The sequence below is a fragment of the Vanellus vanellus genome (genome assembly GCF_965231255.1).
Source record: "Vanellus vanellus genome assembly, chromosome: 1".
NCBI classification, from domain to species: domain Eukaryota; kingdom Metazoa; phylum Chordata; class Aves; order Charadriiformes; family Charadriidae; genus Vanellus; species Vanellus vanellus.
The window spans coordinates 7,940,143-7,956,601 of NC_138905.1; the positions used below are offsets into that span (position 1 = coordinate 7,940,143).

Sequence of the window (16,459 nt, forward strand, 5' to 3'; positions counted from 1 at the left end):
TGACAGTGCATCTGGGTAAGGCAAATGAGAGGCAGTGAGGTGATCTCAGAATGGCATTGATGTGATTAACTTGAGGTCAGGGGTTCACACTAGAGTCCCAGGCTTGGCTTTTTCCTGCCCATACCACTGGACATCGGCTAATTCTGGATAGAGGGGAGAATCCAGGAAACAGCTATCATTGTAGCTCCTGCAGGAGAAAGGAAGCTTTGTTAGGACAAGGACTCCTAGAAAGTTCAACCATGGGCATAAAACATGGTATTACAGGTGAGAAGGAACACAGGATATTCACAGACCCCACTGCAGGTACCCCCAGACCTGACATTTGGGGTGGGATCAGCATGCAAGACCCTGCTTTGACCCAGTTTGCTCTTGCCTGGCAGTCCCCTTCGCCCCAGCAACCCGCTAAGCGTGAGGAGGCAGGAGAAAGCTGAGCTCCAGCATCTTCTCTACGGGCAGTGTGCCCTGAGTTTTGGATGATGGCGGAATGGCAACAGGCAGAACTGCTGTGCTTTCAGCCTGCTGCTGGTGGGATGTGCTATAAGAGAGCAAAGCACTGTCAGAGGGTGAGAGCTTGTGGCTGACCCCACTGTGTCCATCCCACCACATGTGGTACCACACCTGCCTCTGCTTTCTCTGCATGTGGCCTCTTCCCTCCCGGGGTACAGCAGCAGTGCTCTGCCTTGCCTAAAGGGCTCTGTACTGCTTTCCTGCCTGGTAGTAAGTTGGGGTAAAGAGATCTTTAGTAGGATGCTCTCCAGGGAGCAAGCCTGCAGAGCAGCCCTCCTGGCCACAGACTGTAGTACCTAGCGGGAACACGGAAGGACGAGGGTGGTGGTGCTTTCCTGTAGCACTTCTGCTCTGGGCAGAGGCTCATGCATCACCTGGCAATCCCAGAGTTACGTGGTTTTCCAGGGATGAGCTAGGAAACGACTAGTGAGAGGGTGCCATGTCCAATATGGAAAGGACTCTGTTTTGTCAGAGGTAGCCTAAGCCTCATCTTGTGGCACCTCTCTTGACAAGCTACTGCTTCTTTCACTGCATAGCTTTTTGTTTGCTTGCACAGAGCAGACGAGACAGTTTATGGGAATCTTCTTTGCTATTCATCTTCAAGCTCCGATCAGGGTCAGCTCCTGGCTTAGTCTGCTGAGCTCCTTGCCGGAGGAAAACACTGAGGTCAAAATCTTGTTGATATTTTGAAAAGTGACTGCTGTATCTGCATAGTAATATTCAGAACTAATGTCTCTCCCTCACACTTTGATTTCAACCAACTTCCAAACTAGAGATTGTTTTGAGGCCTGAACTGGGAGATGACACGTTTTCTGTCTGTTTACTGTGGGATTCTCACTCCTTCCTCGGCTCCCTCCCCGCCTCGCAGGACTCATCTCACACCTGATGCAGTCTGGCAGTTCCTGCCTCCTCTGCCCTGTTTTCCACCTGGTTTCCCTGAGACCAGTGTCTGGGAGGAACCTGAGCAAGGGCATCACCGTCTGCATGTTAAAGAGCCTTTTGTTTCCCAGCTCTCTGCTGGAGTAGGGAGGTTTATGGGTTATCTCTAGAAAGCTGGGCTTGAAATACTTGACAGATGCCAGCTGTGAATGGTTGTAGATTCAAATGAGAGTGTCAGACATGACAGCAGTTTAATTAAAATAGAAATACTCTGAGGGATTTTTTGTTCCCGCCACCCTTCCCCCCCCGTCTTCCCACAGGAATGGGGCCAGGATTGCTCCTCGCTCCATGAAACCTCACTGCTGCTGCTAACAGTCTCTGCCTCACAGCTCTGCTCTGTGGTGGGGAAGGGGGAGAAAGGGGTGCTCGGTGCCATGGCTGGAGTGCTGCCGGGAGCTCAGTCCAGGTCCCCTGAGGCCCCTGTTTACCCAAGCTCATCTCCCCATCATGCTGCTCCCAGACTCTCCCCACAGTGCTTTGCCCACGCTGCTTTGGAATGTCCCCAGCTACATATTTGTCGCCATCGCCTGCTTTCTGTGCCTGTTCAACCTCTGCATGAATGCAGAGTGGGCTGGCCCGAAGTCCTCTTTCACAGGGGAAAGCGCCACAGCCGCAAACTCGCTGAAAAGGCACAGAGAGGGTTTCGAGGTGCTTTCAAGTTGTTCTTCCAAGAGCTGAAGGAAGCCTTGTTGCCAAACAAACAGGCACACAATTAAAAGGGCTGCTGCTCTGGGACAGCGGGATGCCAGTTATTCACCCTGTGTTCATGGGCTATAAGGCAGAAGGACGAAAGAACAAAACGTTCCCTTACTATACCTCTATTCATCAGTACTTTGGTGGGTTGGAGACTGAGACTCATCCATAGTGGGTGAGTTGTCTGTTGCTTCTCTGAACAAAGGAGAGCAAAAAAGGAGGAAAGAGGAGAGAGGAAATGTTAAAGAAAAGAAGTGACACAGACATTGTTACGAGCTTATTAATCCAGTGGGGAAACAAGTTGATGAATCATCTTTAGAAAAAGTTAGTGACACAAAAAACATGTTGGGGAGAACTGTCAATCTGTTGAGTTGTGCCAGGAGGGCACAGCCTGCTCCTGTGGTGGGGGGTTTGTGTTGCGCATCTTATGGCAAACTGTATCTGCTCCTACTGTATTTATACATACGCCTTGGGTATTGTGCTCCAGCATGAAATAAGTGCTGATTTGTCTCTAATTCTTTTTGCATTGGTTGTTGGTCCAGAGCCTAAGCTATAAATCTAGATAACTTCATTTTTACTAGCTGAGAATTTGGCTTGATGCATTTTTGCTGAGAGAGACAGGGTGCAAGAGTTTTCTTGAATCGAAAACCAAGAAAAGTTGGGATTTTCTAAACAGATTTCTCAGCAGGCTGCTCACCAGTTTTACTTCTAGTCATCCTATTTAGATGAATTAGGATTGGGATGGAGACTGAGACTGAGATTTGAGTCTAGACTCAAACCCTTAACAGTGGAAATTTCAGTGTACAGTAAAGATAGCTGCCATTTTGCCTATCTTGCAATCCCTTGACTTTTTATGAAATGGGACCTGGAAAATTCTCCCGCTCTAAAGCTGGAAGCACATGCAAAGACCATGTGAGGCTGGATGTCAAATCTGTGAATTTAAAATCCAAAGTAGGCCTACAGGGATTGTGGTTATGGTTCTCCTTGTCTCCATTTTAATGTGCAGTCATGAACTGTGCTGGAATAAAACCAGAGGTCAAACCTGGTCATAGGTGACCAGAAGAAATTAAAGATCATGAGGTTTTCCAGTGGCTGCACAGTGAAATGTTTGCAAAGTTACCGGTCCCAACTCACAACTTGGGGGATCATATCTGTTTTCCTGCTCTAAGCCTTACTAGAGGAGGACTCTAGTCCTCCTTTTGAAGACTGTAGTCTGAAACTTTCTACCTGATCTCACCAAACTCGATTTAGATGCAAAAATCTGGGATGTGCTGAGTTAGACAGGATCTGGAAATGATCTTTATTTCATGTGGCAGGACAGAATTACAGGAGATTGCTAGAGAATGCTCATGGGAGCTTGCAAAAGGCTTTTTGTTTACTCCTTTAACTCCCTGCCTCACAAAGAGGTGCCAAAGAACCCAATTACTATATTTACATGAGTAATGGCTACCTGCATGTAATGACTCACTCACGCTTTGGCGAAGCATGTTAAGTTAGTGGTAGCTCAAAAAAGATGCACTTAATAGTCATTAAGACACATTGCTAGGGAAAACCTAGCAGAAAAATGTGGTTTCTGCACACACAAATGTGGTAGACACCTAACCTTGCCTTTACAACAAAGATCTCCTTGGTCTGGACAGCCAGCACAATGGTTGCTAAAAAAAAAAAAAGATCAGCTATTTCGACATATGGAAAATTGGAGGAAGGAGAGTGTTCAAGCAGGACGAACCTGCAAGGCTTCTTTCCCTGTGGATCCAGCACTGTTTGGAGCAGTGCTGCTGGGTGCAGATGGCACTGCCATGTCTTGGTCAGCCTAAACCAGAGGTCCACCGCTATGAGAGCATGGGTGGGAGGCTGGAAATGCTCTGTGCGGGTGTAGGCTATGGAGCACCTGGAAGATGTTCCCCATACCTGTGCTCTCCCTTTGCTTGTGTGTGTGGAGGTTTTTCTCACCAGCACAGAGTGAGGTGAATTCTCTAACCCAATCCCACAGACACTCACCCAGTCTGCCATGTCAGAATGTGGTGGGGACTGCCCGGCGGCGTGGCTGCTAGTTCACTCGACGGTGTTGAACTCCTCTGGCTGTGAGGTAAGGCAGCTGAAAAACAACCAAAGGGTGGAGAAAAATAACTGGTGAGCTGAGGGCACAAGGGTCAGGGTGGTTCAGAAGTGTCAGCTGGTCAGACCAGCAGAAACATGTCCTGCTGTGAATAAACACAGCCTGGGAGTCAGACCTCATCCTGTTCCTGGATGGCTGCGCCCGAACGTGGCATGGGAGCAGCCTGCTGCTGACGCTGCTGCATGTCGCAGGCCAGATCCATTCTCAGCTCCGCAGGAATGCTTTGTTTCAGCCTGGCCTCCAGCTGAATGTAACAACCCGGACTCTCCTGAGCCTGCCTGGGAAACACTGCACATCTCCCATCATGAAAGCTAATTAATTGATTTTGCTGCTGCCTGGACTGGCAGGGCCTGGCTGCGCATCTCCACGGGACCTGAACTGGAGGAGCTCAGCTCATCAGGTTCAGCCTCCTGCTTCTGAGGGTGGTGGGAGATGCTCTGTGTCAGTCAGTCCTGGCAGTGGCGAGAGCCTGGACAAGTATGCTGCTTCAGGTGCAAAGGAGGAAGACAGCTCTGAAGACTTCAAAAGCTAAAACTACCTTTCACTGTGCATCTGTAATAACTGAAGTTGGGCTTTGCTGACCCTACTACTATGGGACCAGAGGGAGACTTATCTTGCTTCAATGAAGACAGAAGCAAACTGAACTAAAAATGTACCATTGGCAGTGGTTCCTGGGGGATTATTCCCAGTGAGGGTTTAGCTAAGAAATCCAGCTGACTGATCTTTCCTCCTCCCCAAGTCCAAACAGAGTTGACCCTCCAAATTTAATATATGCCTAGAAGTATGATCCTCTTTGAAGGACAGCATGAAGTCCAGTAGACCTATCGGCTAGTGCTAATCAGCTAAAATGATGGATGTTTCTACCTGGCATCCCCTTCTGTGCTGTTAAATTCTTTAGCTGCTGCCAAATGACACTTGAAGAGAAAAACAAATTTTAATCTGCTCCTTGGAGCCGGCAGCCTCCAAGGTCAGTATCCTCCAACGACTGTAATTGGGAGCTGACTCTGAATGCAAAACCAATCTAGGCTGCCAAATGGTCACAAGCTGTGACTACTGAGCACACTTATCACTGTGCTGCCCAGATATCACATTTAGATGTAAAGACCCAGCTGGGTGGGGGAACGGACTGATTGACAGCAGTTTTTATGTGCTCTTCCTCCAACCCCACCATTTTCCTTTCTAGATTACCTAACTGAACTGGTACAGCTTCCAAAGCTAAGCAAGGCAAACCTTTCCAGTGTTCAAATACTTTGTGTTGCTGGGTGAAACAGAAATGCCAATTAATCAAAGGAGGGAAACCAGATTTTTCATATGCAGGACAGTTCCAGCAGTTACTTGATCGTGTCTTGGTCCACATCTGAACCTTCTATGAGCATTGGCACATGTAAATCAGCCTCTTCTTGGGCAGCTTGTAGTGGCCCATGAGGAGCCTGGTGTTAAACTGCCTCTCCGACTCCACGCTGGGGTCAGCAGCGAGTACAAAGCCCCACTGGTGTCAGGGTGGTGATCACTGTGGACCGGGTGTGACGCTGGGATGTCAAAAGGCCAACAGCCAGCACGGGTGGACGATGCACTGGTCTGCTCAGGGAGGCCATGGGGGCCTGCAGCGAGCGAGGCCGGAGTAATGGTGTCTCCCACACCAAGGCTGAGGCATGTGGAAGGGTGAGGATGGGCACAATGCAAAGTGACTAACCAGCAATCCTGTCCACATGGGACTGGATTCAAGTTTTTAGCAAGTCCTTGATCTATCCAAACTGGCTTAGCCAGCGGTGACTGATGGCCAGTAAATATTTAACCTTGGACTGTTTCATAACACATAGTGGCCTCCTCAGTTTAATGTATTTGGCTGTTTTCTTACCATTTAATATTAACAGCACAGAGGAGTGCAAAGCTCTGTACATGACAGTATTATGTACATGACATAATACTGCACAAACTTAAGTGCTCTGAATTTCAGGATATTATCAGGACAGCTACTGGAGCTGCATGGGAAAACCAAGTCTCAGCAGTGCACAAAGATGTCATCGCTCAAACATTTTCACGGGGGGTGGAGGGGCTGGGATGCTCCCCACTTAACCTTTCTCATGCTTTTGGTGTTTCACCACAGACACACATTCTTCTAGTCTGTGCTGAGTCCCCCCTTGCTTCATCGCTCCCCTCGCTGTGGTTACTAAGAGTGACCCCCCCCAATCCCCGCACTTTCTCCACATTCAGCCCCTAGTGCCATCAGCCAAACCCCTACTGCACCCTGAGGAAAAACCTGGCAACAACAGAGCTTCGGTCCCTCCCTGTCTTTTGAGCCCATCATTGCAAAGTGATGATTTCCATGGAAAAAAATTCTCACCCGATGAGTGTTTCAGACAAGGCTTGTCCCCCAGTGTTACGCCTACAGGCTTGGTGAGCAGCATGTCAAGGCCAGATAACGTGCAACGGTCTGGTGTTGCTCTCCAGATGGGGTGTAATGCCTGGCACTAATCCGGGCTGCATGAAGGCCCCCATCCCTCCCGCCCCTTTGCCTGGGCCTGGCTCTCACCTGATGTTGCTTTACACATCTGAGGCATTCTTGTGACCCGGCTGTGCGCCACAAAGGTGCTTTGCGAAGATGTGCTGTACTGGGAGCTGCTGTCCGAGGAAGTGGAGCTTGTGTGCGAGAGGCGGCTGTGCTCCTTGTGGGAGGCTGTGGACCGCTGGTACCAGAGCCGCAGCTCATCTGACACGGCAGTCCTACCCGAGCCTTTCTCATGGCCCTCCCTGCCCAGAGATGGAGTCCTTATGATTTGGGAGCGGGAGGGGGTGAGCCTGACGGAGTCCACTTCATCCCCATGCCAGTTCTCCTTAAACATCCCCCCCGCTGTGTAAGAGTTGGAGGTTTTGAATTGTGCTTTCACACTGTAGTGTCCCTCCTGGTCGTTCTCCAGGCTCCGCACCACCACCGGTGTGGAGCTGCCCTCGATGTACAGGGGATACTCTTTGATCCTGTACTGGGAGGAGGGTTGGCTCTGGCTGTGCAGGTAGACGCGGTGGTGTCCTGTCCCGTTCCTTGCAGCCAGGTTGGGCATGCTCCCTGAATTGGAAGAGACCAGGTTGCCCGCCGATTTGTGCCTTTGCCTCTGCCGCTCTCTGGCTTTTGACGGGGAGTCCTCTGCCAGGGTGGAGTAGTTGGGGTTCATCTGAGCAGGGTAGTAGTGCTCAGAACTGGAATGGCTGGTGCAGGAAGAGCAGTCGTCCATGGGGTCAGAGCCGTTACTACTACGAGTCCTTGGGGTGTAGAAATCAGGGCTCCCTGTCTCATTTTCTGAGCCAAGGAGCTTGCCTTGTGACTCCAAACTGGAGCTCCGGTGTCTAAAGTGCTGAGCTAAGCTGTGCAGTCTGGTTGGGCTGATGTCTACTGACCTGCAGGTACCAGAGAAAAAAATCCAGGCTCGTAAGTCGACAGGACAAAACACTCCCCATCCCCTTCTGCACACAAGGCCAGCTTCACAGGCAAGGGACTATAAGGGCACTGAAAACCTGGACCCCCCCAGCACTGCCCTGAGCTTCTGGCTGCATAGCAACCTGCTTCCCTGCTGCAGGGTTTGGGGCAATTAGGTCCTATTCCTGTTCCTCTCCAGTCTCCTTGGTGGTGGCATTCAGTCTGCAGCACCACAGGGGACATAAACCCTTGCCCAGCCCAATTCCTCTGTGGTTTGCCACCCTGGGAAAGACCCTGGGGACTTCAAGCCTCGGCTTTGCTGCTGTGGCCCCATGGCAGAGCTGTTTGCATCAGCACCATCCCTCTGCTACCAGGTTCACCTTGCTCCAGCTCTGCAAATCCCAAGACCTTAAACCTCAAAGGTCGTGGGATTCCCTTGCAAGTGGCCTGTGAATGCCCTGCACAGGTACAAGCCATCTTGTGTGAGACAGACAGACAGAATGCCCATACTTAGCCCTGAATGCAGTAATTTGTCCATTGGCTTTTGAAAAAGTTAACTCTGTGTAGCAGCTAGGTTTTACCAGGGCCTGGCTGTGGGATAGCACGTGTAAGACTGTCAGAGGGTGAGAGCCCTCCAGGCAGCCACCCCAAATTGCAAGTTTACAAGGCTCAATTCACAGCCAAGTCTGGGTGGTCTCTATTCACCCTGGCTGTTTGGAGAGCTTCAGCCATCCGTTCAAGGAGCCGTAACACCCTGCCATGAATCACACACCCACATGACGAATGGCCAAGGCCAGGGCGCGCAGCTCATGAATGAGCCACAGACTGAGCAATGGTTGTTTCAAACACCCAAATGGCCCCTATGTGGTCAAGGCCACTTCTCAAGCCCTGTGCCAGGCTTGTTTCTCACGCAGCTCGGCTCCAGTGTTAACAAATTTTGCACTCTTGAAAGGTACTCCCAGCCAAAAACCTGTAACAAACTTAACCCAGGGCCTTAATGCCTTGTATCGTCTCTGCCCGAGTTGGATGTATTGGCATTACTCTTGATTTATGCCAAGCTAAATGATGTTAGCACTACCCCTTAGGGCAGGATACCTAACAGCACACAGCTTGGCTCAGCTCTGCTTCCCGCAGTGTCCATGGAGTTTGCCACAAGAGCGTAATAGCAATGAAGCTGAACAATTTGTAGAAATCCTGCTAAAAATTGGACTCAAATTGGGCCACACGCATCAAATCACCTCCCTTACACACTTCAGCTCTTTCCTCTGCCAGCCCTGGGCTTATTCCACTGCCACCTGGATTCTCGGATGGGTTGCTTTATATAGGCTCTCTCTCCACATAAGATCACACATGTGCAACCATTTGATCTATGAGAGAGGATTAACACTACCCAACATTTTGTATCAGACAGGAAACAACATGTTCTCTTCAGCTGGATCCATGGAGGAATTTACTGCAGAATTGAGCAGTGGCACCACATCCCTTTTAAAAGTGGCATGGGGTTTGTAATGCCTATAAACAGCCCCTGAGATGAAAGGTCCCAGTGGAAGAAAAGCTTGCTTACTTTGAAGGGAGAGGTAAGGGGCAGGATCATGTTTATCTGAAATGATTACAGAATCCTAGTTCAGGAGACATTCCCTACTGGCAACAGTACACGAGCCTCTGATGTGAAAAGGACTGGTTTATATCCTTTTCTGAACTGGGAATTAATTCATATACTGGGGGAAGGATAAGGCAAAGAATATTTATTACAGGGTAAGCAAGGTGAGACCAGAGCTGGGAAGACTTACCGTGTGGAGTGGACGTAGTGCGGACTGCGTACCCGTAGATCTGGTGTCGACGGCATGCTGGACTGGGAGTTCCAGTGGGGAAGGCTCCGGATGGGGCTGTTCTGCAGTGAGCTGCTCCCTCCCGCCTCAGCACAGCTCCCAGTGCTGGGGAACCGCTTGTGACTGCTGCAGAGCAAACACCCGGCTTCAGTTCCTGGGCAGGAATTTGGGGAAGGGTCTCCCGCACCTCTTTCCAGATCATACAGTCATAGTCAGTCATAGAATGGTTTAGGTTGGAAAGGACCTTGAAGATCATCGAGTTCCAACCCCCCTACCATAGGCAGGGACACCTCCCACTAGACCAGGTTGCCCAAGGCCACGTCCAGCCTAGCCTTGAACACCTCCAGGGATGGGGCCTCAACAACCTCTCTGGGCAACCTGTTCCAGTGCCTTACCACCCTCAAAGTGAAAAATTTCTTCCTAATGTTTAATCTAAACCTGCCCTCTTCTAGTTTAAAGCCATTCCCCCTCGTCCTATCGCTACATGCCCTAGTAAAAAGTCCTTCCCCAGCTCTCCTGTAGGGCCCTCTTTAGGTACTGGAAGGCTGCAATAAGATCTCCCCGAAGTCTTCTCTTCTCCAGGCTGAACAGCCCCAACTCTTTCAGCCTCTCCTCATACGAGAGGTGCTCCAGCCCTCGGGTCATCCTTGTGGCCCTCCTCTGGACGCGCTCCAGCAGGCCCATGTCCTTCATGTGCCTGTGATCTTGCGGGGGTGAGCAGGAGTTGGGTCAGCTGCTGCTCTGAGCTGCGTCCCAGAGCCTGTGCTTCTGCAGTAGCCAGAGGTCAAGGCCAAGCCCTGACAAAGCCACCATCCCTCTTTTCTAAATGTTTTTTATAGTAACATAGAAACATAGAATTGTCTAGGTTGGAAGGGATCTTTAAGATCATCAGGTGCAACCATTGAGATACCAAGCAACAGTCCTGTGGCTGCAGCCTGTTTTTATGACATGCCTATTGGCCAAAACACCTAGAACACCCTTTTGGTAAGGGACAACTTTGTAAATTTTGAAAGGGCTCACACTTATCTCTCCTGAAAGCAGAGGATATCTCTGTGACGGAGCTTCAAGATAGTTGGCTCACCTGGAATGACTGTGTGAGGAGCGTTTCTTGACCTTCTCATAGGGTTCATCCAAGGATGACTCACTCCACATCTTGGGTTTGATGGGGGACTTGTCATAGTCATTGCGGTGGTAATGCATTTGGCGGAGGCCTTCCAGCGACTGTGGAGGAGGAGGCCTGTTGTGCAAGGGTGGCCGGGGAGGGAGTCCTTTGTGTGGGGACTGGAGAGGGGATATTGTGCTGGTGACCTGAGAATCCTCTGTGAAGAGAAGAAGGGAGAGAGGTGATGACTGTGTCATACTTCCAGTGGCAGCACAACCCTGGGGGATGCCATCACACCACCAGAGCCTGCTTTCTTACCCTGTTTCCCCTGGTTGCTTTCAGGAGCAACCTGAAGACCCGACTTTCAGAAGTGCACCAGGTGACATTCCCATTTTGGGAGGGAATGGCCAGCAAGAGCATGTGATGCATTAAAACAATGGAAACCTTAAGAGAAAATAAGGGGGCATTCTGGGACTGTCTTTTGAAAGAATTCAGAGCAGTAGCCATGGCAATACTCACTGCTCCAGGCCTGGTGTCTGACTATAAGGTGGAGTCACGGCAAGCACTTTTGGTACAGGGATGTTTGAGTGGATTATTACACAGAACAGTTCCTCCATTGTGAGTGTCATTCAGGAGTTCACACATCCCTCCCTGTTTCCTTCCTGCCCTCTAAAACATACAGCGGACAACGTACCATCCTCGAGAACAAGGGCATCTGAGAGGGAGCTGTCTTCACTGGCAATGTTTCCTTCTGAGGGGAAGAAAACATAAAGATGGTCAGATGGTCCAAGAATTGCAGTGACTGAGTGCTGAACTGCATCGTAATCTTTGTCCACTGAGTCTTAGCCTCAAGCAGTCACCCATGTCTTCCTCCTCATGTAGCTGAGAGGCAAGATTCCTATAAAAACTGACTCAGCCCACTCTCAGTCTGGAGGGCAGAGCTGCAGGCCAGGTCTCTCACTAGCAGGCGGCCTTTCAAGGAGCTGCTAAGTCTTTTCAGTTAATGGGGATTAAGACTGAGTCACAATGGAGAGTTGAGATCCCCAGAGGACACAAAATGGCATGGTGCCATTAGCGAGATTTATATCTCGGGCCTTAAGAACTCTGGGTTTGATCTCTGCCTTCTTAAAATGACCATCCTGTTGCTAACTAAAGGCCCACACTAGGTACCAGTTTTGTGTAATTCAAGGAAACACTTTCTGAGCATCCTGTATAGCAGCAGAAGCTCTCACATCCTTGGTGTGCACACGTCTGAGCTGCCTCCCCGATCCTGTGTCCTCACGGCTGTCTGTTATCCCTGACTGAGGTGCAACTTGGTACCCAGGTCACAAACACATCAGCTCTAATCTCAGTTCCTGCTACAAAGGCACAGAGAAAAGCTCTGCAAGTCAAAGGGAAAGGGCAACATCAGCAAGGGAGAAAGAACCACAGCAGAAAGTTAATGGATTTCATGAAAAACCAATCAACAACCCAGTAAACCATAAAGTGCTCTGAGAATTACATTGTAAAAAAAAAAAAGAAAAAAAGCATTTGAACACAGCAATGACACTGCTACCACTTTGATTTTACAGATGCCTTTCAGCTAGAGAGTTCACCCCAATCTGCTAACATTAATTACATTTGTACAGCACCACTCTGGAGGAGACGTTAACAGAGCGATTTTATAGGTGAACAAAGGAGTCACAGCCTGCTTCCTGACATGCTTATAATCTACAGCGTGACGCTGCTGCTTGTGCTGTGAACCAGCACATCCCTAATGCATGGCACGCAACCAAGACACCCATTTGACAGCATGCTAGTATGGGAGAGGACAGCCTCCATGGAGTCCTCCAGGCAGGAGAGGGAAGAGGAAGGAGGGAAAATCTGTGCCTCAAGCCGTGAGTTCAAGGCAAGAATTTTGTTCCTTGGCCTCCACAGACCCTTCAGCAATGCCATGGGTGCTGAGCCCCACTTACCATCTATGATCAGGGACGCTCTCTGGGTTGGCTTCTTTCCAGATTTGATGCGATACTCATTGATGGCGTTTTCGATCTCCTGCAGTTTCTTCAGTGCGTTCAGGTAGGATGTCTTCCTCTGTTTCTTCAGCTTTTTGCTGACATTCGGGTCACTTGCCAGGCGCCGGGCAGCCTCTGTGATCTGGGACTGAATAGCAAACTCCCTCTCCAGGCGCTCCAGCTCTGCCTCCTGGGGAAAGGCAAGTGGATTCTGGCTACCACCAAACTCTCCTGACCCAGCTATGGGAAAGCTCCCCCTGAACCTGGCCAGTGGCCTCCAACCAAGGCTCTCCATCAGCAAAACATCCACGATCATGCTGCTCCCCTCATCTCAGGGCCTTCCTGAGCACATCGATCTCACCTTCATCTGGTCACATGAGTACCTGGGTGGTGGTAGAAGGGATGACCCATACAAGGAGGACGTGTATGCTCCAACTGTAACCCTCCTGTGCTGTTTGGCTTTTCATGCAGTTCAATATGGCCTAGTTCAATGGTGCTCTACTGCTGACACGTTCATCCTTTTACACCCATCTACGGGTAACACCTGTCTCCCATCTGCTCCTTCTCCCCATTTCCTATCTCCATATTTGAGCCCCATTTGATATCAGTGCTATGTATTGATGCACAGCTACAGCTTTAACCTTCTTGACAGGTTTGCTTGGCACCCACCAAACTCTTTAGGGTAAAAAAGCCAAAGATAGGTTAATTCCTCCTTGGTGTATGGCTGTCAAAATCCAGGGGAGAGTATAAGCTGAAGTAATTATGGGCTGCTGCAATTGATTGCACCACAAAATTGTCTCCTCGAGTTACAAGCCAGGAGAGTGATTTCAGAGCAAGCAGTGTATAACAGCAAGCTTTCTGTATGCCAAAAAGGACTAGTGTCTCCAACATCAGCCCTTGCAGGGTCTCACCAGAGTTTTTAACTGCAACCAGGTGTACCCCGGAAGCTACCTATTGATTTTTAGTTATCCTCCAAAGTGAAGGGATTTAGGCCAATGCAGAAGCTGATATAGAGCTTCCTGGTCTGCACCGGGACCCCAAGCTGTGAGCTTCAAAGGTAGTTGCTAATCTGTAATGGATCTGGCTACCTTCCCCAGTTTGATGGAGTTTTTGGTGTTGGTCTGCTAGAAAGGGGAACACAGTGCATTGCAAATTAGGGGGAAAATGCCAAGCTTTTTTACTTCTAGTGAATGGTGGGGGTTCAGATCACAAGCACTGACAGCTACATATTCACGGAGATCCCCATTATGCAAATTCAAATTCTTTCTCTTCATTTAGCAGTGGCGTATGTGGCAAGAGCTAATGCTGTGGGAATTAATCAGACTGAAATAGCTCCCTGAAGTTTTTATTCTGGGCTTCCGGCTTAAAAAAAATCCCTTTGCTGTCCTCAGTGAGTCAACATTGCCTTAAATCTATAATTATCATTTCCCTCAATTTACTGAAGACTGAACCCACCCCTATCTTTTTAACAGATTGCTTTTTGCTTTGAAAAGTTTATAAGCTCTATCAGTGCCAAACTTATTAAAAGTGAATTTGACACCACAGACTCTTAAGGCCTGGAACCTGGTTCACCGCCTTCTGGCAAAATCCTTCCCAGAGTCAGGAATTAAGGACCAGGTAGCGGCGATTACCAAAAAATACAATAGGGCCCTTCTCTGCAAGTCTTGCTCTGACAAAGCTCTTACTAAAGGTACGGAGAGTTTGATGTGAGCTGTCATTTCAGACCTTCACAGATGCAGTTCTAAATCTTTCAGTATACCTTAGAAAAAACATACTCATTTTTCTTCTGGCCATAACTGTCTATTTTCTTCCAATGAGGCCACTATAAATAAGGCCTCAGAAAACGAGGGCTATCACCTGCCTTCAGATGGAAGTGCCTTGCTTCAGGTCTGTGTCACAGTTGGTAATATCAGTCTTGGATTTACGTGACTGAGGGAGTATTTCACCTTTTGTTTTAAATTGAGTTTCTAGTGTTAGCACTTGCTGAAAAGCGCATGAAAATCATCGCTGGCCTCTCTAAATGCTCTCAAACTGGCAGCCTAATAAACATAGCTCACCATTATTCTTTGAGAACAGAAATTTATGGTTTTCAACACAGCCTTAAATTTGACAGATGAAAAGGGAGGTAGAGGAAAGCTGAGTCAGCATTTTTGGATTGCTGATGCCAAAAGGCAGAGTGCCTGCAATGGGGAGGAGCTGCTTTACCTTCATGCTCTTCCCATCTAACCCTGCCACCAGAGTACAGAGATTCCTCACCCACTGGCTCCAAAAGCTGCCTTGTAGCAGTAAGATCTGGGGAAGCTGGAGATCAGATTATAACTGAGCAGCCAACAGACTGCAGGGGTTTTAGGAGTAACTCAGCTAAGCCGTGCTTCCCTTTGAAAAGCTTAATTAAATGTGCTAGTTCATGAATATTTGACTTCAGTGGAATTCCTCTCCCAGGCTCCATTGAGAACAAAACTAAAGAGCTCCAGCTGTTTATTTTTTCAGCTGAAGGAAAATGCCAACAAAACGACAAACAGTTAATTCCCTGGCTGAAGCGAGCCTTAAACCGCACAGTCACACCAGCTTCAGTCTCTCCTCTTACAAAAATAAAAAGGAAACTCAAGACTGGAATATACACAAGTGTCTTGAGACAAATGCGTCTCTGCAGACAATAGCTTTTCTGTGAATCCGGTCCCGCCTTACAGCTGCTGCAGGCCTGTTTTCACAGCCACGGTTCAGGGCACTGACCCAGCGCATTGTGGGAGCAAGGGAAGAGAACAAACACTCCCTGGCAAACTTAGAAAAACATAATTCCAGCTCCCCATAGGTAGGGACGAAGGCTCTTTTGTTTAAGGACTGGGGAGCAAAATGCTTTCATCTTGCTATTGCAAGGCTAAGACAGATAATTGTGATGCCTTTCCTCCTGTTATAGGAGATCTGAATTCGGATTGCTATTGAAGCAGAAAGCAAGTGGCTGTTTGCAATAATGACACAGGGCACCAGCGCAGGGCTCAGATGGCTCAGGGGGCTCCTGATGTGCTCCCTACTCGCACAAGTCACTGCACTTAGTCACTGGCGTGCTTGGACTGTCATGGTCAGGTTGGTCACCCAGGCTCTTTCTGTTACCTCTAGCAAAGCCAGGGCTGAACCCTGAGGGTTTAACCTTTACTCTGAGTTTGAGCTAAGGGCACCAACTCTCTTGCTGCTTCCCGGTTCTGATGAATATTAAAAAAAAGGCACTGTGACCAACTACAGTAATTTAAAGCAAAACCAACTGTAGGACTGATGGTTCCTATGCGATGCACTCTGGACATCTTAGAGACCCAAGGTGGGGACACGGGACTGGAAGGCACAGCCTCACCTCTCCCTTGGGCAGGATTTTCTGCTCATCCAGTTTAAAGGCAGTTCCTATTCTTCTCCTTACAATAGGCGGCTCCTCCCCAGGATCTAGGGGGTATTCTCGTGGCAGCTTTCCTGTGAGCTCCTGTAAGCAGAAAATGCTGTTAGTGATCTGGGAAACCCTACGGCAGAGCAAAGCACAACACCGCTCTTGAACTGTGGCCGTAAAATGACAGGCTTTCATTAATACCATATCCAGTTCAGCCAGCTGATAAGCCCAGGAGAGCACCCAGCCCTGCAAACTCATCCCAGGACCTGACAATGAGGGTGGGGAACTTTTCTTTAACCTGTGCACGAATACAGATTTTTGGGGCCTGCCCAGGGTAGGTCTGCAGGTGGTGCCCATCCCTAGGGTGTTGGGGCCTGAGGCTGAGCAGACTGCAGCGCACATGCCTTCATCTCTGCTGCAGGGTGAGTAGGGAAGAAGAGGTTCTATCTGCTGAGCTACTTCTGAGAGGGGTGTGTGTGAGAAGATCCAAA

General features: G+C 49.1%; 1 protein-coding gene across 2 annotated transcripts in view; it reads right to left on the bottom strand.

The window, feature by feature from the left end:
* Positions 1-2,264: 2,264 nt before the first annotated feature.
* Positions 2,265-16,459, bottom strand: part of FRMD4A (FERM domain containing 4A) — a gene marked incomplete at both ends in the record, with an annotated part of 383,738 nt that continues 369,543 nt past the window's right edge. For both annotated transcript variants that reach the window (XM_082485576.1, XM_082485575.1), the window contains 8 exons: positions 2,265-2,334; positions 4,141-4,237; positions 6,792-7,651; positions 9,461-9,625; positions 10,581-10,818; positions 11,296-11,352; positions 12,557-12,785; positions 15,942-16,064. In XM_082485576.1, the coding sequence (XP_082341702.1) occupies positions 2,265-2,334; positions 4,141-4,237; positions 6,792-7,651; positions 9,461-9,625; positions 10,581-10,818; positions 11,296-11,352; positions 12,557-12,785; positions 15,942-16,064 (1,839 nt within the window). The remainder of the gene's footprint in view (positions 2,335-4,140; positions 4,238-6,791; positions 7,652-9,460; positions 9,626-10,580; positions 10,819-11,295; positions 11,353-12,556; positions 12,786-15,941; positions 16,065-16,459) is intronic.